The 24,442-nt window shown below is 38.8% G+C and overlaps 2 protein-coding genes across 2 annotated transcripts in view; both read right to left on the reverse strand.

The window, feature by feature from the left end:
- Window positions 1-423: 423 nt before the first annotated feature.
- On the reverse strand, window positions 424-18,945 carry ca10b (carbonic anhydrase Xb). The gene is made up of 9 exons (XM_060892544.1): window positions 18,704-18,945; window positions 17,231-17,305; window positions 14,849-14,988; window positions 8,756-8,941; window positions 8,068-8,163; window positions 2,739-2,811; window positions 2,273-2,427; window positions 633-801; window positions 424-549 (listed from the first exon to the last, which is right to left on the reverse strand). The coding sequence occupies exons 1-9, from the start codon at window positions 18,759-18,761 to the stop codon at window positions 527-529; spliced, it is 975 nt and encodes a 324-aa protein (XP_060748527.1). The 5' UTR covers window positions 18,762-18,945; the 3' UTR covers window positions 424-526.
- A 2,416-nt stretch (window positions 18,946-21,361) lies between these two features.
- itga3a (integrin, alpha 3a) overlaps window positions 21,362-24,442 on the reverse strand; it is a 45,665-nt gene continuing 42,584 nt past the window's right edge. Inside the window, exon 26 of the mRNA XM_060891963.1 lies at window positions 21,362-24,318. The gene's annotated coding sequence lies outside the window, so the exon portion shown is untranslated. The remainder of the gene's footprint in view (window positions 24,319-24,442) is intronic.

A 24,442-nucleotide genomic window follows, 5' to 3' on the forward strand; every position in this document is an offset into this window, starting at 1 on the left:
TAGAAACCTCTGCACATTCATGCAGTTACCCTATCAGCCAACCATTTATAGCGTTTGACCTGTAATCAGGATCGACTTACAAAATGTTCTTTAAATTCTCTAGATTAAATAAATACATCCTGACTGTAGTTTACTAGGTCAGGGACCAATATCAACCGAAAAGCCTTGTTAGAACATGGAAAACACAAGACAACACAAGATTTTTTAAAAGAACAGTGTACTAATACGAGTACTTAATGAAAGTGGTCCTTAGTCATCAATTGAAGAGTCAGCTGTTCAGGGGAAGTTTCTTGCAACATGAGCCTTGATGCATGCCTTCCTTGTACCCTGAGAGATGTTGGGTCCAACTAAGAAGTGCGAGACTGAAGGGTTGGAAAATATCATGGAAAGATTCAGACACACACAGTATTCTCTCTCAAACCAGCTTTATTTAATCATAATACAAGGTAAAATAAGACATATGTGCTTTAGTCATCTCTCTTTTGTCTCTTTGCAGAAGATACATACACACCATTTATTACAGGGGTTATTTCAGCAGCCACTCATTCACTGCAAAGAAAACACAAACGACAATAAAGATCATGATTAATGATATTAATATTGCAGTAGGTGTGTAACAAATAAACACATACCCCTGTAGTGTGTCCTGAGTGTATTAGCACACTGGTGTGTGTGCGTGTTGACGTTGATGTTGGTATGTATGCAGCGCTGGTTGAGGCTCTGCTGCGGCCGATAGTTATCGCTTAAACTGATAAAGATCTGAGACACTGCATTTTGACTGAGGAGACGCAGAGACTGTAACTACTCACACAAAAACACACACACACACACACACACACACACACACGTAAGAAGGTCTATTTAAAGAGCAGTACATTATTATTAACTCAAGTGCAGGCTATGTCTGGAAAATTTTTAAAGCATGCTACAAGTCTGTGATATATTACATATTCTACACAAGTACACAAATTGTAAATGCACAAGATGGCAAGCATCTGGACTCAGAAACAACTAATCCACAAGGAGGCAGTAAAGTACAGGTAGCAGCTGAACAGACATTTAAAATGGCTACAGTGGAAGAGAAGTACATTTTAATTGAACGTTAATTAGCCTGTAAACTAACCCTGTACTAGTGGTGGAAATTTTGACTCTTTCAAGAGATTTGTTTAATAAAATGATTCGTTCAGTGACCATTTCATTATATTACATAAATACACCATAAAATGTCATGTGTTAAGTCAACAAACTTATTTACTTGTTACAAAAAACTGATTTGACCTTATTACAATGTGTGACTAATTTGCTCATCAAATAAATAAAACAAGTCTAAATAAGTCACTGAACGAGAAATATGAGTCTACGGATTACGTGAACGATTCAGTCACCTAAATGATTCATTCAAAAAGAACATAACATCACTGCCCTGTACCGTAAACATACCCTGAAATATAATTGTGCTTCAAGACTTTTTACACTGCAAACCCTGGATTATTGTTGTTCTATTTATTTTTACCCGGGGTTATAAAACCATGCCCTGAAGCAGGATTAGTAGCACTTTTATAGCATTAACCGCTTTTGGAACGTTACAGCTAGAAGCTAAGCTACAAACGGAACAGAAAGTAAAAAGCGCGTGGTTCTTTTCACGTGGAAACCAGGAGTAAACAACACTTAATACAAGTGGCAAAACACTTAGAGAGATGGAAATACGTGACAAAAAATGAGAAAGTTATGAAAAAGATAAAAATACGTCACAGAACAACCTCCCCTAAGCATTGAGAGAGACAGGCCGTTATATAAAGCGATCGCATGCTGTATTTATCCAATCGTTGTCAAAGAAAACTTAAATATGCAAATAAGAAGGTTACCTCAGGGTTCAAGAATGTACAGTGTGAAGCAGATTATGGATACTCAGGATTAATTGTAAACCCCGGATGAAGTATGAGCAGTGAAACGAGATAACCCAGGATTCTGTTCACTCAGACATTCTAGTGGCCAATGGTTGTCTATTCCATTCAAGTGTGTAAAGCCATAATGTGTTTATAACACCAAACCTGTTAATATCACGTGGAGGTGAGGTGTCATCTTGACCAGTTATGTTAAACCTCTTCAATCTTTGCGCAAATCCATATTTCTTCCTTTTTGTTGTGAATGGAATGATGCTAGCGTGAAACAACGTGATGTGTTATTACATTTTGGACACCCCTTGCATTGTCACGCATCTTGTTTTGTAAGGTGTATTGTACATAGCCAGCATAAGATGTTGATGGCTCACCTCAATATGTGAGACGTAGACAGGTTTATTCATCAGGATCCACGTGACCGTTTCAAGACATGGTGGCACCGTCAGCGAGCCTTCATAGGTTATAAAGCGCCATGTTTCAGGATACAATTCCTCCAGATCCAATCCCGTAAGTTCATACGCATCATCTGCAGGGAGTTACGGCAGCTTTTTAAAAACTAATTTCTCACCGTGTGTCTGTAAACACTTACTGATGAGGTTTTTTTTTTTGTTTCCACTATACTGAAAGGAATTTGATGATTATGAAAAAAAACAGATACATTACCAGGTGATGCACAGCATTCATATCAGCATGCAGCAAAATCACAGTGACGGAAAGAATACAGAGGAAACTTGCTTTGTCATGCAAATATGTCAATAGTTTCAACCAGCTGCACATGACCAATACAGGAGGTGCGTCCCAAATTGCATAAAGAGTTCATGAAGAAAACATTCTTACGTTTGTAAGTTATTCTAGTGATAATTTCTCTGCTCAGCATCCGGAGGAGAAATGGATTAGTTGGCTCTGATATCTGGAAAAAAAAAAAAAAGAAACACAAACAGTCAGAAAGATTTAATGCAAAGGCATCGAGTGTCATGTTCATGTTAAATACGTCAATTTCAGAGAAATGCAATCGGAGACGAGAATCATTCATACATACATAGATACACAGACCATTTTAGACATTCCAGTATTAAATTGAATTCCTTTTGGCACTAAATAATTTAATGATTCAATCGCTGACAGATTTCGCCTTACTATATAACTTAACACCACTTAAACTCATCCATAATAATAATCTAAAAAACCTTTAAATGCATGTACCAGCATGTCTATAAAGTAGGCTACGATGTCACCTGTTGTATAATACGACAACACAACATCTTGCGCCCAACTAACTCCATAATCTACAACCTTTAAATAAAAAGTCTACACAGTGACTGGCTAGAGCTGTGGTGAGAGTATGAAAAAGTCTAGAACAGGCATCCATCCATTAATTTTCCATAGCTTTTATCTTTCATAGGGTCACACGGAGCCCCAGTCCCAGGAGGCTCGAGGTGGGGGACACCCTGTATTGTCTGGCAACCCTATGAATAGTTTAGAGATACCGATCAGCCTACAACTCATGTTTTTGGACTCAGGGAGACAATTGGAGTACCCAGAGTTAACCCCCACTGGGATTATATGCAAACTCCACACACACAGAGTGGAAGCAGAAATTAAAACACCAACCCCAGAGGTGAGAGGAAAAACCACTAAAGCCACTGTGCCCCATAAAGGCATTTATTGGGATGCTAATAAATGACAGGTACCTAAATTATTTTCATCTACAGCAAGACCGAAAAATAATCTCTACCTAACGTGTATCCATACAGTAGGTCATCTATGAATGTCAGAATGTCTCCCTATTTGTTCCACCTCAGTTAATTTAATTTGGTATTAAGTGTAGTGCTTTTAACAATAGAAATGGTGACAAATAAGTTGTACAGGGAGTGCAGAATTATTAGGGAAGTTGTATTTTTGAGGATTAATTTTATTATTGAACAACAACCATGTTCTCAATGAACCCAAAAAACTCATTAATAGCAAAGCTGAATATTTTTGGAAGTAGTTTTTAGTTTGTTTGTAGTTTTAGCTATTTTAGGAGGATATCTGTATGTGCAGGTGACTATTACTGTGCATAATTATTAGGCAACTTAACAAAAAACAAATATATACCCATTTCAATTATTTATTTTCACCAGTGAAACCAATATTACATCTCAACATTCACTAATATACATTTCTGACATTCAAAAACAAAACAAAAACAAATCAGTGACCAATATAGCCACCTTTCTTTGCAAGGACACTCAAAAGCCTGCCATCCATGGATTCTGTCAGTGTTTTGATCTGTTCACCGTCAACATTGCGTGCAGCAGCAACCACAGCCTCCCAGACACTCTTCAGAGAGGTGTACTGTTTTCCCTCCTTGTAAATCTCACATTTGATGATGGACCACAGGTTCTCTATGGGGTTCAGATCAGGTGAACAAGGACGCCATGTCATTAGTTTTTCTTCTTTTAGACCCTTTCTTGCCAGCCACGCTGTGGAGTACTTGGACGCGTGTGATGGAGCATTGTCCTGCATGAAAATCATGTTTTTCTTGAAGGATGCAGACTTCTTCCTGTACCACTGCTTGAAGAAGGTGTCTTCCAGAAACTGGCAGTAGGACTGGGAGTTGAGCTTGACCCCATCCTCAACCCGAAAAGGCCCCACAAGCTCATCTTTGATGATACCAGCCCAAACCAGTACTCCACCTCCACCTTGCTGGCGTCTCAGTCGGACTGGAGCTCTCTGCCCTTTACCGATCCAGCCACGAGCCCATCCATCTGGCCCATCAAGACTCACTCTCATTTCATCAGTCCATAAAACCTTAGAAAAATCAGTCTTCAGATATTTCTTGGCCCAGTCTTGACGTTTCAGCTTGTGTGTCTTGTTCAGTGGTGGTCGTTTTTCAGCCTTTCTTACCTTGGCCATGTCTCTGAGTATTGCACACCTTGTGCTTTTGGGCACTCCAGTGATGTTGCAGCTCTGAAATATGGCAAAACTGGTGGCAAGTGGCATCTTGGCAGCTGCACGCTTGACTTTTCTCAGTTCATGGGCAGTTATTTTGCGCCTTGGTTTTTCCACATGCTTCTTGCGACCCTGTTGACTATTTTGAATGAAACGCTTGATTGTTCGATGATCACGCTTCAGAAGCTTGGCAATTTTAAGAGTGCTGCATCCCTCTGCAAGATATCTCACTATTTTTGACTTTTCGGAGCCTGTCAAGTCCTTCTTTTGACCCATTTTGCCAAAGGAAAGGAAGTTGCCTAATAATTATGCACACCTGATATAGGGTGTAGATGTCATTAGACCACACCCCTTCTCATTACAGAGATGCACATCACCTAATATGCTTAATTGGTTGTAGGCTTTCGAGCCTATACAGCTTGGAGTAAGACAACATGCATAAAGAGGATGATGTGGTCAAAATACTCATTTGCCTAATAATTCTGCACTCCCTGTATATAAACCCAAATGAGCAGGCTAGAGGCAGTGCTAGGGGGGAAAAAGACTATGGCATTAAGAAACACTCAGAGGAATCAAAAGGAAGCCCATATCAATAGTCAAGTCTAACAATACTGAGTTTGTGAGAGTCTATAATTACATGAGCAGTCATTAAACTATATATATATATCGCACGAGAGATACATTTGTATATGCTACGGCGATCGGCACATTGACAGGCAGCGCAGGCGAGAGAATCACCAAAGAAGCATTTAAATAATGCCCTAATTGGCACATGGTGACCAATTATGTACCACACAGCACAACAAAACAGTCTCAAATTGTTTTTCTAATCTTTCGGAGAGGAAAGCTACTCTGCTATATGAAGTACAAATGTAACAGCTGGTAGTGCATATTTAGTATGCTAGTATGTGATTTGGGATGATACACATAGTCCAAAATAATGAGTCTGGAAAGGAGCCACTGATGCAAAGTGAAAACTAAATTTATTTATTCCTCTGATGCAAAATCCACCAATAACACCTGGATCAAGCTTGTACTTGGCATTTCTCTGACTTTAATAAGAACAACTCATTTCCATAAGGACAGCATTAAAACATCTCAGGTGCGACTTCAGCGCTTGGTTTGGTGGCATTCAATAATGAATATTTATGCTTAGGTTTTTGACAAAGCAACAGATTACGAGTCTCATTTCCAAGAAGACATCTTCTTGTATTGACACGCAAAATTGTTCCACCCTCCCTCCCCTTTGTTTAGAAGTCTATTAGTAAGGTAATGAACATTAGGGAATGTTTTGCTTTATGAATATTAATGATTAGGATTAATGCTGGCAGGTCATCCTTGGTGTGTCATCACGCTGATCCAAAATGCAGCTTGCATGACTTGTTTTAGAATCTTCCCAAATTCTCCCTTATCGACTCGTCGCTCATCTGTAGCTGCACAAATGCAATTTAAAACACTGACTGCAAAGGAGAAAAACAGCCCACAGCTACCAGAAGGCTGCAATAAACAACCCACCGCACCATATTACCTTCGAGCTATGAGCAAGCGTGACCCTCAACATAAAAGGAAGACATGCAGGAAGACTCTACAGTAGCTGCATCCGAAGATCCCTAGAATAGGGATCGAGATATTATAGGCATTAAATGTTGTTCCTGACCTGAGCAACACCTGAGCAATTTATTTATTTATTTAAGGTCTAAAGAAGAAACAGCAGTCGTTTTTTTCCCTGTTATTATGACATCATAAGTCAATGACAATGCTGTATAGTACTATGTCTGCTTTGTATTCTACACACAGTACTGAACTGAATACAGTTTGATTTCGGGCACACATACAGTCCTGCCTCCATGGTCTTTAACTTCCCCAGGATGTTTAAACAGCCGAGAGCTATTTGTTCTGTGTTGAAGTTCTGGAATGATTTACTCAACAGCCATCGTTCTTAAAACACCCCTTGAGCAATCTGAACAAACTTGACAGTAGCTTAGCACATTTTTGTTTTTTTTATGTTGTTTTTTTAAACGTGGTGGATTTCTCAGCACCGCCTTTAATCCTGCCTGTCAATTTTAATCGGGAAAACATCCTGGACGACGAGACGATGTGTGCTTTTTGAGCGGCAGTTATGTGTTATGTGAGTCGACCCACATAACCACATAATCGACCCATCAAGGTATCGGCGAGACTCATGGTCACGAGGAGGCATCGGATGCATTTAAGTGCAACCTTCTGCTAAAAGAAATGACATTACTTGTAAATTATTTTAACCTTTTTTCCTCATCTCAGGGCTGACCGGAAGCTGGAAAGAGGAACAGTAACTTGGAAGATTTAGAGCCAAAAATACACAGAGGAGGCTTTAACTAACTTCGACTGCAGTGTCATAATATTAATGTTTATGGAGTTAGGACTTATAAATTATAGAAAGGATTTAAATGCGTCATTAAAACCTGTTACTGTTCCCAGAAGTGAGAAACAATTCATATTTAAACAAGCAATGTTTCTGAATTTATCAGATATATCGCTCCTCGTGGTTCAGCAGAAGGATCCCGTGCTCTCATTGCTTGGCCCGGGTTCGATTACTGAGTAGAAAACTAATCCAGCCATTGAGCGGCTAACTCTCAGTGATGGTCCCAAGCGCCAGGTAAAATGGGAGGATTGCGTCAGGAAGGGCATTTGTGGTAAAATCTGTACCAAAATCAAATATGCGGACCAGGGGCAAGAACAAGAACAACATTACATTTTGTTATCTATCACAATAAGATCTAAAACATTTAAACTTCAAAGGCTCTTTAAGCAATAAATAATAAATGAACAAATCTGTAGTCTAGGTTTCATTACTGTACTAACTCTTCTCTCGTTGGATTTTAAAATTTTGACTCCTTTACGACCTGAGCTATGTTTTTGAGACTACAAGCCACTTGTGTAAGTCCCTCTGGATTGTGCGTTAAACGCTACAGATAATAAATAAATCTAAATATTTAAATGACAAGTGAGGAATGACAGCTTGTGGAAAAAAATAAACAGAAATGCAAAACAGTTACCCTAAATTTATTTACTAAGAAATCATAAATATGACTTCACTTAAGTGTGTTTATGTTAGAGACTATTGCTAAACAGTAATTATAGAAACAATTGCTAAACGATAATTAGAGACAGGACTTGTTGTGATTGAAAGATTACAGTATATAAATGAGTGTTATAATAGTGTTGTATAATGGTGTAAATGCTGAACTGTGACCTTCATGAAGAGAGAGATGATGGCAACTCCATGCGGGTTCTTCTCAGCTTCGCTGTAGTTTAAATATAAATCCTGGTTATAGTGGATTAGCTGCACCTGCGGAAACACACAGAACGCAGAACAGTGCCTACTATGTACAGAACGAGTAATTCATATAGAAGATTCTTCTTCTTCTTTTTCAACGTCTTCTTATCATTGCTAAGTAACATCACATACTGGATTGACGCGTGTTAAAACTGAGTGTTAGATAATGCTTGCTTAAATTAAAGCCTGAAATAATAATGCTGATCTAATCCTGATGTAATGTGGCTGTGTGTTGCCTTACTAAACATGCAGTGTTAAGAAGCTGAGTGTGACTGCCTCCCCCATGTTGTGGCTTGATGGATGGCTCTTGCTTACTTGTACGCGTGTAACTGCGGTGTAATCATTTTATAAAACTCACAACAAATCCCCTTAATCCTGCTCCCTTAAGCCTTACTGTCTCCTCCTGTTTTCAGTGTATTCACTCTCTGCTTACTTTTCCAGATTTTGTGTGTGCTGGGTATGTAGACAATTGAGTTCTTTTATTTTTCGAAACATTGCGACACCGTGTGAGCGTGAGCCAAAATAACTTACAATGACTGATCCAGGAACAGGTTTTCGTTCTTTGCGTGTCATGATGCATGTCTGGTTGTGGGTTCTGTCTCACCTCTCCAGGAAAGGCATTCCCATTGATCAGGTGCTCTGAGCCGTGCGTGTCATCGTTGCCAAAATGCAGTCTGATCTCCTGTAGTGTGTAGGTGTAACTCAGCGGACCACCAGACACACACACGCGCTTCGAGCCGTCCACGCGCAGTATCACGTGACGACCGGTGTTATACAGCACACCACTGATCTGAGAAATAGAAAGATAAAGATATATTAGCAATAGCAATATATTCAAGTGATGAATGAAATAGTACTTTACTAAAGAATCTTTTATTTAATACAGCACTTTTTTTTGGTTAAGCACAACTCAGCTTCTTGTTTTGGCAAATTTATTCCTCTCTTTCACATTGCAAAAAATGTTCCAGATGTATCAAAAGACTTTTATGTACAACACTTTTTATCTCAGCCTTCGTTTTTTTTTTTTTTGCCTTTCCTCCCCTCTATTTGAAGCTTTTTTTTGATCCCTGGTTTTTGAACTGCACATTGTATCTTGTTTTGTACTGAATCCTCTACTCACTCTCAACTCTGAACTGGATTTTTTTTAATCTTTCAGTGCCTATTATACATCCTGCAGATGGATCATTTTTCAGTCCCAGAGAGCTCTTTGTTCCAGAAGGCTTTGTTTAACAGGTTGGGTCTAGCAGGAGGATGCAAAATTAAATCAGCTGTTGTATCTCAAGGTCAACCGCTGGGCAACCGTCTGCCCAGTGGCAGTCTCTATGCTAGCTCACAACAAGAACTTGATAATGTTCTCCAAGGTGAACAACTCTCCTTCCTAATTACAAGAACACATAACCACTCCATTATAAAAGGATCTTACTGGAACAATTAATTGACCCTATAATCTCATGGATACAAGGTGAACTCATCAGCTGTTGTCTCAACCAAATCTATCCACCTACATAGGAAGTCTATCCCACCCTAGACAAAAGACCATGCAAGTCACAGGCATCAAAATTCCCAGAGTCATTGATGGCCCATTGGCAGGATCCTGTACTTTGACAATCGTGGCCTGGGAATTAAACCAAAACGGTCACTGAGGGGTTAAGTCTCAGTGTTGGTCCCGAACCCGGAATCAAGCTTTCTGTAGTGACACAACTCCCCCTAGTGATCAATCCTATACTCTATCCCTTCCAGAAACCAAGGCTATACCTTTCTAAAGCCCTAGCCAAAAGCTCCCTCCATCCATCCATCTATCCACGACTGCTACTAATTCAGACTTAATTTTTGTGGGACAAAAGGACAGGGAACTCAGACCCTGTATAGATTACAAATCTGCTGCCATTAGTCCCATCTTCTACTGAGAAGCCACCTGTTTTTCAGGCTCTTATAAATGCCATACTATCAAATTTCCTGTCCTCCGGTGTGATCATTTGCACTGATGACACCTTGATCCACTCGAAATCTGAAGCACAGCATATTACTCAGGTATGAGCAGTACTAAAAAGACAGTTCGAAAATAACCTGTGTGTCAATTTGGAGAAATTCGAATTGCCGAGATGAGAGTCTGTCATCTCAATTCCCCTAACAGAGAGAAGCACAACCAAGGAAAGAGCCAAGGCATTATTTAAAAGTGGTGTTTTCAATTGTATAGTCTCTCCGAGGGCATTGTTTCTGACTGGGGTGTTCAATTCACCTCCTGTGTCTGGCAAGCTTTTTGCAAGAGTCTTAACATAAATATCAGTCTGTCCTCAGGCTTCCAGTTAAATGGGCAAATGAAGAGTGGCTCAACCAGAAGATTGGGAAGATCCTTAGAGCATACTGCTTTAACAACCAGCAAGATTAGAGCAGGCAGAATAAGCGCAATATTTCCTGATGAATTTGTCCACCAGGCCTCACACCGTCTCAGTGCATTCTGAGAATTCTTTATTACACATGATTCCTGTGAATCTAATATATAAACAGAATTTAACAACACAAATCAAGCAAATTATCAGTTTTGGCTTGGCCACAATTTGTTACCCTTTATTTCCCATATGTTTCACACATGATGAATCACTTTTGATTTAAATAGATTGGAAAGGAGTGACGTATGCAACAAATCATTCTTTCGTTGTTTCTGTTATCCTTTTTTTCTGGTTGGCCTCTAGGCTAAACCCACACACAAGAGGAAGCAATAAAACCAGCAAATTCACTTTGCATAATAGTCTTTCGGTGGTAATCACTGTCACCCGGATGAAATCGAATAAAGCTGCAGAGGGGAACAGAACCCACTGCAGTGTTGATCTAATGAGTTGCGAGTTAATTCAGCGCTGAACTGACAGTGATTGAGATTGCACTTGACAGCTGAGAGAAACAACACTGACTAGCCATGCTGGGATAAACTACACCGATGCTGATAAAATGGTGTCATAACTTTCCTGATGAAGATGAATATACTCGTTCTTTCCTTTCACACACATATGCACACAAATCTAACCGGACTCGATTGGCTTACTGACGCAGATAACTGTTCTTCACACTGTACCGTGATATTCCTCACACCGTTAGCAAGGCTCTCCCTGCTGTTTCACAGGTAAGGAGGTAGCTTCAATACACAAAAGAGATCTGACAATCTGTTCTATTTTAAATGCAGGCCCAAATGTGCAAGGCCCTAATACAAATCACCCGTATGCCCTTTCTCCTATGCCTTTATGAAATTGTTGGTTGAATAAAATCTGCGCATTTTATCCATTAAAACAGTGCAGAGACCTCATATCCAAGTGGCACAAAAGGGAAAAAAAATAATGGAAGAGCGCAGATAGCACTTTACCAAAAAAAAAAAAAACAGATGCCAGTTTCATGTCTCGGAAGAAGCATGGTGTTGGAAGCCTTTATCATTTATCATTCCTCCTATACCACAGGATTGAGTTAGCTATTTTGTAGTATTTTTCTGATATAAAGTTGGGATAGGGGGGCATGGTGGCTTAGTGGTTAGCACGTTCATCTCACACCTCCAGGGTCGGGGTTCGATTCCCGCCTCCACCTTGTGTGTGTGGAGTTTGCATGTTCTCCCCGTGCCTCGGGGGTTTCCTCCGGGTACTCCGGTTTCCTCCCCGGTCCAAAGACATGCATGGTAGGTTGATTGGCATCTCTGGAAAAATTGTCCCTAGTGTGTGATTGCGTGAGTGAATGAGTGTGTGTGTGCCATGTGATGGGTTGGCACTCCGTCCAGGGTGTATCCTGCCTTGATGCCCGATGACACCTGAGATAGGCACAGGCTCCCTGTGACCCGAGGTAGTTCGGATAAGCGGTAGAAGATGAATGAATGAATGAATGAATGAAAGTTGGGACACTCTGTTGGGATACATTTACACTTGAATTTGAATAATGCTCAAATGTTATGATCTTACAGTATGAACAAGCACTTGTGGTATCTTAAATTGTCATGGATAGCTTGGACACCAGGGGTGTTCCAGCAGGGTTTGTTTAATATTCTGTGCCATGGGTCTTTGTTTATGTTTACCCTGCTTGACCCTTAGTCTGTTCCAACCTCTGCACACCTATTCTCCATGTTTCATTAATTACATCCCCTTTTTATACCTGTTGTGTTGTGTGAGTCCTTGATATAGTTGGGTTTCTCTTGTTAATGGGTTTTTGCTCTCTGTCTATCTTGTTTTGTATTTTGTTGCCCAGTTTTTTCCTAGTGTTTCCTGTGTGTGTCAGTATTGTTTTTAATTAAACCCCTGTCTTTTACTATGCCTGCATTTGGGTCTAGATTTTGTTCCCTTCAGAAGCACTGGTTTTCTGAGAGCAGAAATGGGTTTGATAAATTTATCACCGTTTTATAGAAACAAATTTTTAAAACTTTTCTACTAAAATATTGCTGCTAGTTGACTAGGCTGAAACAATACTTATATAAAAAAAACAAACTACAAATTCTTAAATTCCTGAGTGTCTACTTTCATCTGAGTCATTACCTCCACTGTAGAATGAGATATGACAATGAAATCAATCCTGAATATAGATATAACCCAAACAGACGCAGATTCCATTTTTTGTTCTTTGGGAAAACGAAAGTTAAAGTAGTGAAAAGATCCTCAAAACAAATTGTGTTTGTCCATAATATAGCAGCTAGAAACAGTTGTCCCCTCACCAGCCTTTCTTTTGTTTCTCTTGTGACGAAGATAAAATAAATGCAGCTACACTTAACAAAGCACAAACTCCTCCATCCTGAAACTTTCCTGTGGTGGAAAACATTATTCCTGAACATTAAGGGGCGGTCCGGCAGCGTGTTGTGTCACGTGGTTTCTCGTCTGTACTCACCTGTTCCTAATTGACTGTTAATTACTATGCCTATTTATTTCCTCCATGTTGCCTGTGGGTTCATGGAGTCTGCGATAGTTCTTTTGTCTGTGTTGGTTTATGTAAGCTGTCGCTTAGTTTACATCTGTGTTTTATTTTGATGTCTCATGTAATGCTTCATGTTTTTTTGTTAATAAATCGTGTTTGCTTTATTGTCCCTGCATCTGGGTCTGTTTTTTTTATCCTCGCCTTGGCCACTGCTTTTCTGACAGAAACACAAATTCTGATTTGGCCCTAAGAGCAAAACAAACGGAAGGTTAATTAGCTGACGTTAAAAAATGTGAATGTACTAAATCTTTAGCAACTAACATGAATAAACAAAGGACTGTTTTACTGGGTGTGTGCTGAAGTATGAAAAAAAAAACGCGTGTGTGTGTGTTGGTGTGTGTGTAGGTCTGCTTATTTGCACTTGGCTTATGAATATGTATGACCATGTGGGCTCTGTGGCTGCCTTTGCCATAAAAAGGAAAACAGATTTATATGATCCCACGTGACAATGATCGCACACTGAACAATGGGATAATTACTTCGAAGAACATTAATTGCAGATTAGCATAATGAACATATTTTTGCTAAGGATATTATTAGTCTTCGGGCTGGTTGCTGACAAGACGATATACAAGACGATATACGCGATGCAGAGATTCCTTTATCTGATCTGCTGAGCAACTATTTGTAGGCAAGTCAGAGAGACAGGAATAAGAAAATTTACATGTAAAAAAAAAAAAATTACAAATAATTTAGCCCTTATTTAGCCTGACTAGAGTTTTAGCCTGACTCACAGCATTAGTGCTGTGAAAGAATGCAGCTCATCATGAATAAAGTAAATAAAAAAAAAAATAAATCAAAAACCCCACATTTCACTGATCATAAAAACGAATCAGTAGAAACAGATTTTATACATTTTTATACATTATACATTTGTTGTAGCTTTCAGTGATTCTATATTTCTATTATGCTTCTGATTATAAAAAATTGATTTGAAGCGTAGGTGTAAGTCTAATTAGCAAGTGAAAGCCGAGAATATAAATGAAAGCATTAAAGAGTGATTACAGTTCCTTTTGATGTGTAATTAATTTGACATTTTTTCCCTCAGTGCACAGAGTTCAAACGGAACAACAAGCATTTTGTGTTCGGCATGCAGCTGCACAGAGGATATCATCGATCTGTCTATCTAGGTCTTCAGATTGCTCCAAAATTCTCAATACTATCAGCCTGGCTTAAAGTAGGAATACATAAATGTGTGTATACAAATAACGAACGCATCATGGCATGGTGCTAAGACTCATGGCGTTCCTATTCTCTGCTGAAATGTTTAATCTGTCGTTAATATAATCATTTATAAACTGCTCTCTAGCGCCCCCTTGTGTATATTTGTCTCAATCACCGCCCTAGTTTAGTAGTCAGGCCATTGAGCAGGAAGTCGGACATTTCAAGGGATGTCTCTTTCAATCGCAAAATCCTTCCAGTGCACAGAAATTTCACATCAAATACAAGGAGCCCAATGCTCACTATGTTCCCTGTTCCCCTTTTCTGTTTCCCTTGGTGGACGAACTATCAGACAATCTTCTTCACTAACTAGCTTATGATCCTGCGTTATGTACCATGTGTTTATGCTAACTCATTTATATGGTTTTTATTTACAGTAACTGATGAGGAAATTAGAATGTCCCAGGAAACAGAGTCATCAGCGTTCCAATGAGTAGAGTCCTTATCTGTGTCGCCTAGGGATCTAATTGAGACACAGCCACTGAACTTAATCACACAGACACATGTTCAGTGGTCATAGTCTTTCACAGGATTAGCTTACCTTTCTTCCTCCTGTGATGCGTAGCGGCGTAAGGAAGGGGTCAAAGGTCAAACGGCGGGTCTCAATGTTTACCGGCGACTGTCTTTTCCCAACGGAGCAAAGTTTCCACGCGGAGTTCACCAATCCCCAAAAAGAGGGAACTGTAATACACACAGTGTTTGACATTTGTCCACAGTGGCTCACTCATGATCAGGTATTTGTCATCTCCTGCCTCGTCTAATTACCATTACATTACAATTACCATTACAATTACCATACACACATATATATATATACATATATATTATATATATATATATATATATATATATATATATATATATATATATATAACAAACTATTAGTCTTTAATAATTGCTGTTTTATCAATTTTTCAATTACACTGTGCTGAAATCTTTACTTTTTTGCTTTAATGAGGTAGATGTTTTATTTCTTATTAAGTTCTTTACATTTCCTGTCGCTGAATTTCTGAATGCTTGACAAAATGTAACTTCTTGCCTCTTTCCACCTATCAAGCTCAAATAAAAGTAAAAACTAAAAAAATAGCACCCAGAGAAACTGTATATCCTTGCTTTGAACGGCTGTTATTCAATCTTTCATTTATTCACGTCTCTTATGTGAGCCAAAATCAGTATTTACTTAGTAATTGTAATGTGCATCACACACTCAGTGTCTCTTTCAGACATTTAAGCACATAATTGTTTGTTTGTGTTCAGTGACCTACATAAACACAGCAAATTGCATTCCAGCATTGTTTGTTCTGACTGATTTCACAACATAAAATTCAGGCTAACAGCAGTGTTGTTTACAGTGTTGTTTATCATTTACAAATTTTACAATCATTAACATTTCCTATTTCCTCCAGCTACTGCTTTAGCCCTGCCCCAATCCTTATTATTGCCAAAGAATTTAATTATTGTCATCTGTTCTGCTTTAGCCCCATCCCAATCACTCCTGTCACCTGTGCTATTTTAACCCCACCGCTAATCATTACTGTCATCTGTTCTGCTTAACCCCACCCCTAATCATTACTGTTATCTGTTCTGCTTTAGCCCCACCCCTAATCATTACTGTCATCTGTTCTGCTTAACCCCACCCCTAATCATTACTGTTATCTGTTCTGCTTTAGCCCCACCCCTAATCATTACTGTTATCTGTTCTGCTTTAGCCCCACCCCTAATCATTACTGTCCTCTATTCTGCTTTAGCCCCACCCCTAATCATTACTGTTATCTGTTCTGCTTAACCCCACCCCGAATCATTACTGTCCTCTGTTCTGCTTTAGCCCCATCCCTAATCATTACTGTTATCTGTTCTGCTTTAGCCCCACCCCTAATCATTACTGTTATCTGTTCTTCTTTAGCCCCACCCCTAATCATTACTGTTATCTGTTCTGTGTTAGCCCCACCCCTAATCATTACTGTTATCTGTTCTGTGTTAGCCCCACCCCTAATCATTACGGCCATTTGTTCTCCTTTAACCCCATCCCAGTCATTACGTCATCTGTTTTAGCCCCACCCCAATCACCCCATACACTTGCCCAGATCGCCTTTCCCATGATCCCCAAGTCCCATGTTGCTAATGAAAAAGTTGAACTGGTCTCTTTAACTCCTATCTACTGTACATTCCTAGCAGCAATGCATCTATAGAACCTAAATGTACCTAATATGTTTTGTTGACTAAATCTAAACTAAATTTGAGATAAGAGGATATTGTGCAGACCAAGAGACCGGCTTTCATTAGACCCAGTTGCTGGCCCTGGAGCATTTTCTCATAAAGGACATTATGATAAAATGTTATAGCGCTGTTTGGTGCAGTAACTGCGCTGTAATTTACATTTCCTAACTTCTTATATTTTGGTCTGGATATTTATGCTGCGTGGGCTTTGTATGGCTTGGTGTTGTGTATATCCTTGATTTATTAAACAAATTTCTATGTCAGTGAGCTTGACCTGTATAAACAGAGTGTAAATGAAATAATCGGGTGTGTTTGTCATACGTCGCTGCATCTGCCATCTGCTCCAGATTGCGCATTGAATCAGAAGCTTTAACAAAAGCATCATGTTCTCTTAGGTGAAGCATGAGGTGCGAGACAGATAGTAACACACAGAGGACAAGAACACAGCTGAACACTGAATCTGGGTCCCATTACAGACAGATTACATTTACTACATTCATTTCAAAATCTGTTTCTGAATTAAAAGCGTGCAAAACTGATTTATTCATCAGCATTCACTTATTCACAGGATTTATGTAACTGACAACATTGCAAATCCATACAAGCACTGACCCAAATAAACATGTGCTGTAGGAAACCTCTTTCTTCTCCCAATGTTAAGAGACAGTTGTTTGGGAGAAGTCTGGTACTAGGCTTGTGTTTTTACCTGGGATAAAGCTTCCTTCTATGACATCTTTGTAAGCCCACCATCCATCATGAGGCATTGAGGATGTAGGCTGTGCTGAAAAAGAAAAAGAAAGAGTGGTGCAAATTCAAAGCTTAATCACTGTCCAAAAATGGCTAGAAATATTTTTTTAAGTGATTAAAGAGCAGAATATAAGAGTCAGACTGTTCCCGACTGGTGCTACAGATGAACACAACAGATGAGCTGTTATGTTTGTGTACAGCACGTGTCTGTTAGGTTCGCCTGTTGTACTCATCTGTAGTATTCGTCTGTGATGAACTCCGTCTGTCCGTAAATTGTTTCAAGTCTACAAGGGAAGAAAGCTTTTGAGGAACCAGACTCAAAAGAGAATCCATTGGATCCATCTTCTGGATCACACTGGACCCTGTGTATCTCCCAGACCCACTGCATCACCGGGAGTCAGTGGGTGCTTCAAGGTTAAGTTAAACATACTAAATAAATTCAACATTTATTAGCCATCGCTTATCCTGGCCAGGTGCATGGCTTCTTCTTAAGCTGTTTGAGAGATTTGTTGAAGGGGCTGAGCCGTATAAGCAACTATCAGTCAATGAAATTGTAATAAACATGACTGAGTTCTTTGATTAAAAATAAAAAAACAGAAAACACACAGATACACTTCAGTAACACACACATATGCTTCCATGTTTTAAAAAAACACAGCTGCTAGTGGCCTGTATTGCTCTGTTACTCTTAGCTCTATCCGTAGCACTAGTGTAGTGCTTTTAGACACAGTAGTGCTTTAGACCCAACCTTTCTCTGCTCGACTTCTGTGGTGTTTATCGTGACTTTTATCTGTACTGATCACATATCTCTCCGTAACAGTTCTGTAATGTCTCTAACTAGTCTGTAATCAGGTTCTGCTTCTGCCTAGGGACTAAATCATTGTGCACTTAGCTGCAGAAGTCAGATAATGTTTTGACAGGGTCAGTTCTGCTTAATGCACAGGGTTCAAATAAGCAGGTGCTGAACAGCCGACATTGTAAGACTGTCTAGCTGGAAGAACTGCCGCCAACACCTATAATAATAATAATAATAATAATAATAATAATAATAATAATAATAATAATAAGCAGAAGAAGAAGTATTGCTATAAAATAAATGGAAAAATATAATGACATATTATGACACCTAAACAAACAATATGTGGCCAGAAATTTCTCATGAACCCAATCAGTGAACACTTAAGATTTAAGTTTGATGAGTTAATAGAAGGGCTGCAGATTTTTCTTATTCTTATTCAACACTTCTACATTACTAGGCACCTCACACATTAAAGAATAAAATGTAATTACTCATGAATATTCATATTCATCTTGTACAGAACACACTGAGTCATCAGAGCCCATGACCAAGCATAAGGTAAAAGTGCATGAAAATAAACTGTGCAACTATCTGCAAACAGATTAGATTGAACATGATGTAGCGCGTCCCTACCTTCACAAACGATGACATTAACGTGTAAAATAATAATGAATTCCCAAGCGTGCTGCATTCTTGGTTTAGTCCATATTCACAGCGCTGTTCGAGTCCGGATGTGAAGTAGTGCAGAATGGTTTGACGTTGGGGGGAAAAAAAAGCAACAAAAAAGAGAAAAGCTCAGAGTCGGGAACTCCGGAAGCCGCTTTATGATCAAAAAGGTGCTGCTGTGGTTTAAAAGCTGCCGCTGAGAAACTGAGACGCCGGCGAGCTGGTCGACGCCAGGGGGCGCAGCTGGTCCTATTACGCGAACTCTACAGCGCATGCGCACTAGTCTGTCCTGGTTCGGCTTGGAGTATTGGAATGCTGCAGGCTTGAGAAAGCCGGGGGCGGGACTTTAACTGACTTTCTGCTGGTTGGTTAAAACTGGTTGTCAATCATTTTCTGTTGGTAGTTAATATAATATAATATAATATAATATAATATAATATAATATAATATAGGGGGGCACGGTGGCTTAGTGGTTAGCACGTTCGCCTCACACCTCCAGGGTCGGGGTTCGATTCCCGCCTCCGCCTTGTGTGTGTGGAGTTTGCATGTTCTCCCCGTGCCTCGGGGGTTTCCTCTGGGTACTCCGGTTTCCTCCCCCAGTCCAAAGACATGCATGGTAGGTTGATTGGCATCTCTGGAAAATTGTCCCTAGTGTGTGATTGCGTGAGTGAATGAGAGAGTGTGTGTGTGTGCCCTGCGATGGGTTGGCACTCCGTCCAGGGTGTATCCTGCCTTGATGCCCGATGACGCCTGAGATAGGCACAGGCTCCCCGTGACCCGAGGTAGTTCGGATAAGCGGTAGAAGATGAATGAATTTCTGACAAAAAAAACCCTTTATATTTCATAGCAAGCATATAGAGGATTTGTTTTTATTGCCAAAAAATAAGAGAAAAGAGATGTTACTTATATTTTACACACTTTTTCTACTCTTAATACTGTACATCAAGACATGCTCTATAATAACAGCAGTTTTCTTCATATCAGTATAATCCGTAACAAGGTTATTTTTTTCTCCTCAATTTGATCATCTGCCCATCCTGCCTAGCCATTATTCAGCTCTCCCTTATTTTATGACGGCTACAATGGTACCAACTACAGTAGGTAGCCAACAGCTTGCTTCTTTTAAGACACATGCATGCATCCATCCATCCATCCATCCATCCATCCCATGGTGGTGTAACACAGTCAGAGGAAACTCCCACCATCTTCTGCATACATGAACTCACAGACTCCCACAATTGCCTAGTGTTGTCATTGGCACGGGAGAGAAAGTAATGGCACTTCACAGCAATTTTGTGATTTCGTGATTATAGGGTTTAGGATTTTCTACTGTATCTTTATGACATGGCATCTTTATTAACCTTCATTTATTTCAATCAAGGTCGCAACAGAGCCGGAGCCTGTAAAAGGGCTGGGTACAAGGCAGGACAATAAGCTAAGGATGGGACCTTAATGCTGGGAGGTAGCAACACTACCAGCTGTGTCACCATGTGACCCAGGAGAGTAAGTCTTATTTTCATACAGTAGCCTACTTTTTGCCCATCTGTTTGCCCATCTGGTGTATGAGGAAAAGTCAGAGTGGATTTTTAGGAAGTTCCCAGAATGCACTTCAATCACGTCTATTGTGAGGACATTTGTGCTTGTTAATCAGGTCTCTTGGCTTTTCTGAAACATACTATATAATAAACAATACGGTCAGATTTGTATTAGTTATTCCATTAACAGTATATCATATCGTATTGTTGAAATATTACACAGACCCTCATGCCCTTGTTGCCTCAAAAAGTTGCAGTGGAACAGTCAAGCATTGCATCAGGTCTAGTACTGCTGGCAATGTTCATCATTTATCAGATGCAGAAGCTTGCAAAAAAATGATAATTTAAAAAAAAAAAAAAAAAAGGATTTAAAAATCAATTTTAAGACTTTGGTCATTTTACCTAAGCAACATGATGCTACACTATAATGAGCTTGAATGAAAAGACAAAAAAAACACACATTAAAGTTTTAAATATTGTGTTAGAAATTATAAAAACTACTTGGAAACTGACAAGTAAAACATTTCATGCCCCTGTGATTGTGGCTAAATGTGGCACCATAGACATGTTATAATAATATAATATTATATTGTAACAGTGTCATGAACTGTACAGGGTTCCAATGCTAGTGGTCCATTAATATATTAATACTCTACTTAGCGCTACACTTAGCAAGCTGGTTTATACAGCATGCTATTCACTTCACAGCTGCTTAGCATGCTAGACATTCAGCATACCTGATACTTTGCTCTTTAGCCTGTTGGCAAATAAGTGAATTAACATGCTAACTAAGTTAGTTTGCCTTGCTCTTAGGTTTAATGTTTCTGTGATTCTGACATCAGTGAGCTCAACGTGGAGTGCCTTGAGTACTAATGTGCTTAATACTGCTAGTATTCAGATCCAGAGGTTTGCTATGACTAGCTTGCTCTGTTAAATGTGTACACACACACACACACACAGTTAGCTATCTAATCATAGCAAACCTCTATCACATATATCATTTATATATTTTCTTTTATAAAAAAAAATAGAATTTTTTGTATTTATTCAGATACCTTTTACACATAGATAAACAAAATAATAACAATAATAATAATAATTCATTCACTTTTTTAATGTAAAATATTCAAACACACAAAAAGGTGAAAGTAGAAAGTTATTCAAATGAAGGCAATCATCCAAACTTCACAAATGCAAAAAAAAAAAAAGACTTATGTCATTTACAAAAGATCTTAAATATAAAAATAACTCATAATACAAAACACAGATTTTTCTTCCTACTTAGGTCAAATAGAAGAGTGATTTGCTGATTTCAGGATATTTACCAACATAGATCATACAGTAAAGTCCATTTTTACAGAAAAAAGGTCATAGTTACAACATCGTTTTTTTGGCAGTGAATATAGCACACATTCTGTACGATTGCTGTTAGACTATACAAAAACAGGCAAAGACATTTCAGACACGACAAATTAAAGTTAAGGCAATTAAATCCTCCAAAAAAAATAAAGGGTTAAAAGTTTTTCAGACATGAAATATAGCTGGAATATGGCACATCACAGACAAATCTGGGCTCCGTTCCAATATTTGCTTTTATTCGCCCTTGTCCACCTGCTAATTAACGCTGTAGCACTTTAGCAAGCGAGCTACTTAGGAACTTGGCTAGCTCACATAATAATATTCACTTCACACAGCAGCTGTTTTGAATGCCAGACACTCAGCAGTGCAGCTACTGGGTACTCTTCTATTAGCAGGCCAATTAGTTAGCATGATAACGCATTAGTTTGCCTGTCTGACACCAACACAAGCCCATTACACCTTGGATTATTATTTGTGCTAGCGTTCTAGCATGCTAGCAAGCTGGTACTTTTTTTTAGGGGTTTGTAATCTCATTCAGCTCCCTAGTCAGGGCATTGTCAGGAAGCCGCAGGTGTCTCAATTGTAAAAATTCTACCTGTGTACTGGAACGTGAACTCGCTCCCTAAAAAACTCAAATTAACGGAAAGATAAAAAAAAAAAAAAAAAAAAAAAAAAACACTTTTAGGTGATTAGTGATTTAAAAAAAATCCACTAGCTAACCTACGATCCTGTTTGAAGCACCATGACTCTATAGGGAAAAAAATAAAAATGTCACAAGAAATTGGGTTATCGGTAAGCCAGGGTATGTGATATACTGAGGGCCAACTGAGATGCACCACATTAACTATAGTAAGCGTATTATCCACGTAGTTATCGTTGGAGTGGGATAGCGTCAGAACAATATAACATTCATCCTCTTATTGCGATTGTGACAGGACATCGACAAGCACACCATTACCACTACTACTTTTTGGACATAAACAATTCTCAAAGAAAATGATTTAGTTAAGACAAAATAAAAACAAAACATCATCCAACATTATACACTCAAAGATAAGGAGATGTCACTGTATGTGACGTTTGCAACATATGGGCCGTATTCAGTGCTGAGCTAAACACACAGGTGAGAATTTATTTAACACGTGTCTGGGTTATGTGCAGTTCTAAATTTACGGAGTTCATCTGGCTGTTAAAAAAAAAACGTCACAAAACACACACAAAAAACAACAACATTGAAATGCCATTAGAGCCCTAGGTTAAAATAAATATGATACTATATAATTCCTATGAAATAATGAATAATGTTTTTGTCTTTAAGTGCGTGAACTCTTCCTTTTTCATGGAAGACATCTTGGACATTGTGTATTTTGAGGACCATATTTTTATCGATTACATTATGAATGAGCTCTAAGCATAAAATCACTATTTTATTTATTTATTTATTTGTTTGTTAAAATATAGAATAAAATGCACACACACTCATATTATAATTTAATAATCTAAAAATAACAGGATAGACTGGATCAAGTGCTAATTTTTTAAATACACTTTAAATTTTTTTTAATCCCCCTTTTCACCCTGCTCTAGCTGATTATGTTTTTAATAAAACATGGCCATACTGTTAAACCCAATTAAAATTAGCAGATAATTAAATACAGAAAATACAGGACTTCCTGCATCCTGTCTTCTCATTCTTACAATAATATACTAATCTTTTTTTTGTGCATTTTTTTCAAAATGCTTGATTTGGGCATTTCTGGTAACCTCAGAAGCGTGAAATACACGTGTTTAAGAGGCCAGAAAACTGACTTCAGCAGGTGCACGAGCTATGAACACGTATAACTGTACTCAGCTCTGAATAGGGCCCTATAAGCGAACGCAGAGCTCATAATGTCCATCAGGGACTGCAAGGATGTTATTTATTTTTTTCTCACACACCCACACACACGTCAACACTCATACAGTAAGACAGAACTCGCATCAGCTGGGGTGTGAATGCACAGCCTCCTGAGTCACCAGCCATTTATTCATAACGTTAGATGCACTGAAGCTTATAGTCAGCGCTTCAGCATTGTGCAAACTGCATGCCTGATTTATGCATAATGTAAAATACATTTTAAAATGTACAAATCGAACAGAAACCATATAGCTATCCTCATTATTATTATTATTATTATTATTATTATTATTATTATTATTATTATTATTATCTAACCAATCGTGCCTTCAAATCTTCAGTGTGTTGTGATACCAAAATACATTTTTGTTACACTGAGGAAAGAAGTGATTTGGTACACACATTACCCTCCTGCAGCTAATGTTTTGTCATACGCTATAAGCTGTTCATGACACTAAATCAATCAACCAAACAGATCAAATGAAGCGTGTATCTAGTCATGTAGTTTGCACAATGTTATGTTGTGTTTAGTGGTTGTGTCGCTCATTGGATCAAGTAATACTGTGTGAAGATGTCATCTCAAAATATACATAGTGCGTGTGTGTGTGTGTGTGTGTGTGTGTGTGTGTGTGTGTGTGTGTGTGGAGTCACTGTGGTGTGGTACTCCAGTTTGTAATCCAGTGCTTTTTTTTGCTCATATCCTCAATTAGGAAGCGCTGCTCCCTACACATCTTCACTCCATGGTATTTGGGCATGGTCCGGAAATAAAGCGCCCGCCTGAAAAACCCGCACTACACACACACACACACACACACACACACACACAGAAAGAAAAAGAGTGTTAAGTGTGTTAGGTCTAATCCACCTGTCATAAGAAATCAAAAGGATGCTATGTGATTTAGTCTGATTTAAAAC

The sequence above is a fragment of the Tachysurus vachellii genome, chromosome 18 (genome assembly GCF_030014155.1).
Source record: "Tachysurus vachellii isolate PV-2020 chromosome 18, HZAU_Pvac_v1, whole genome shotgun sequence".
Lineage (NCBI taxonomy): Eukaryota > Metazoa > Chordata > Actinopteri > Siluriformes > Bagridae > Tachysurus > Tachysurus vachellii.

Coding starts and splice junctions, on each gene's coding strand:
- ca10b (XM_060892544.1), bottom strand. CDS start 18,761: ATGCAGCACGCTTGGGAATTCATTATTATTTTACACGTTAATGTCATC. Junction 17,306..18,703: donor TAATGTCATCGTTTGTGAAG/GTAGGGACGCGC, acceptor TTTCTTTTTCAG/CACAGCCTACATCCTCAATG. Junction 2,428..2,738: donor CACTAGAATAACTTACAAAC/GTAAGAATGTTT, acceptor AACTCCCTGCAG/ATGATGCGTATGAACTTACG.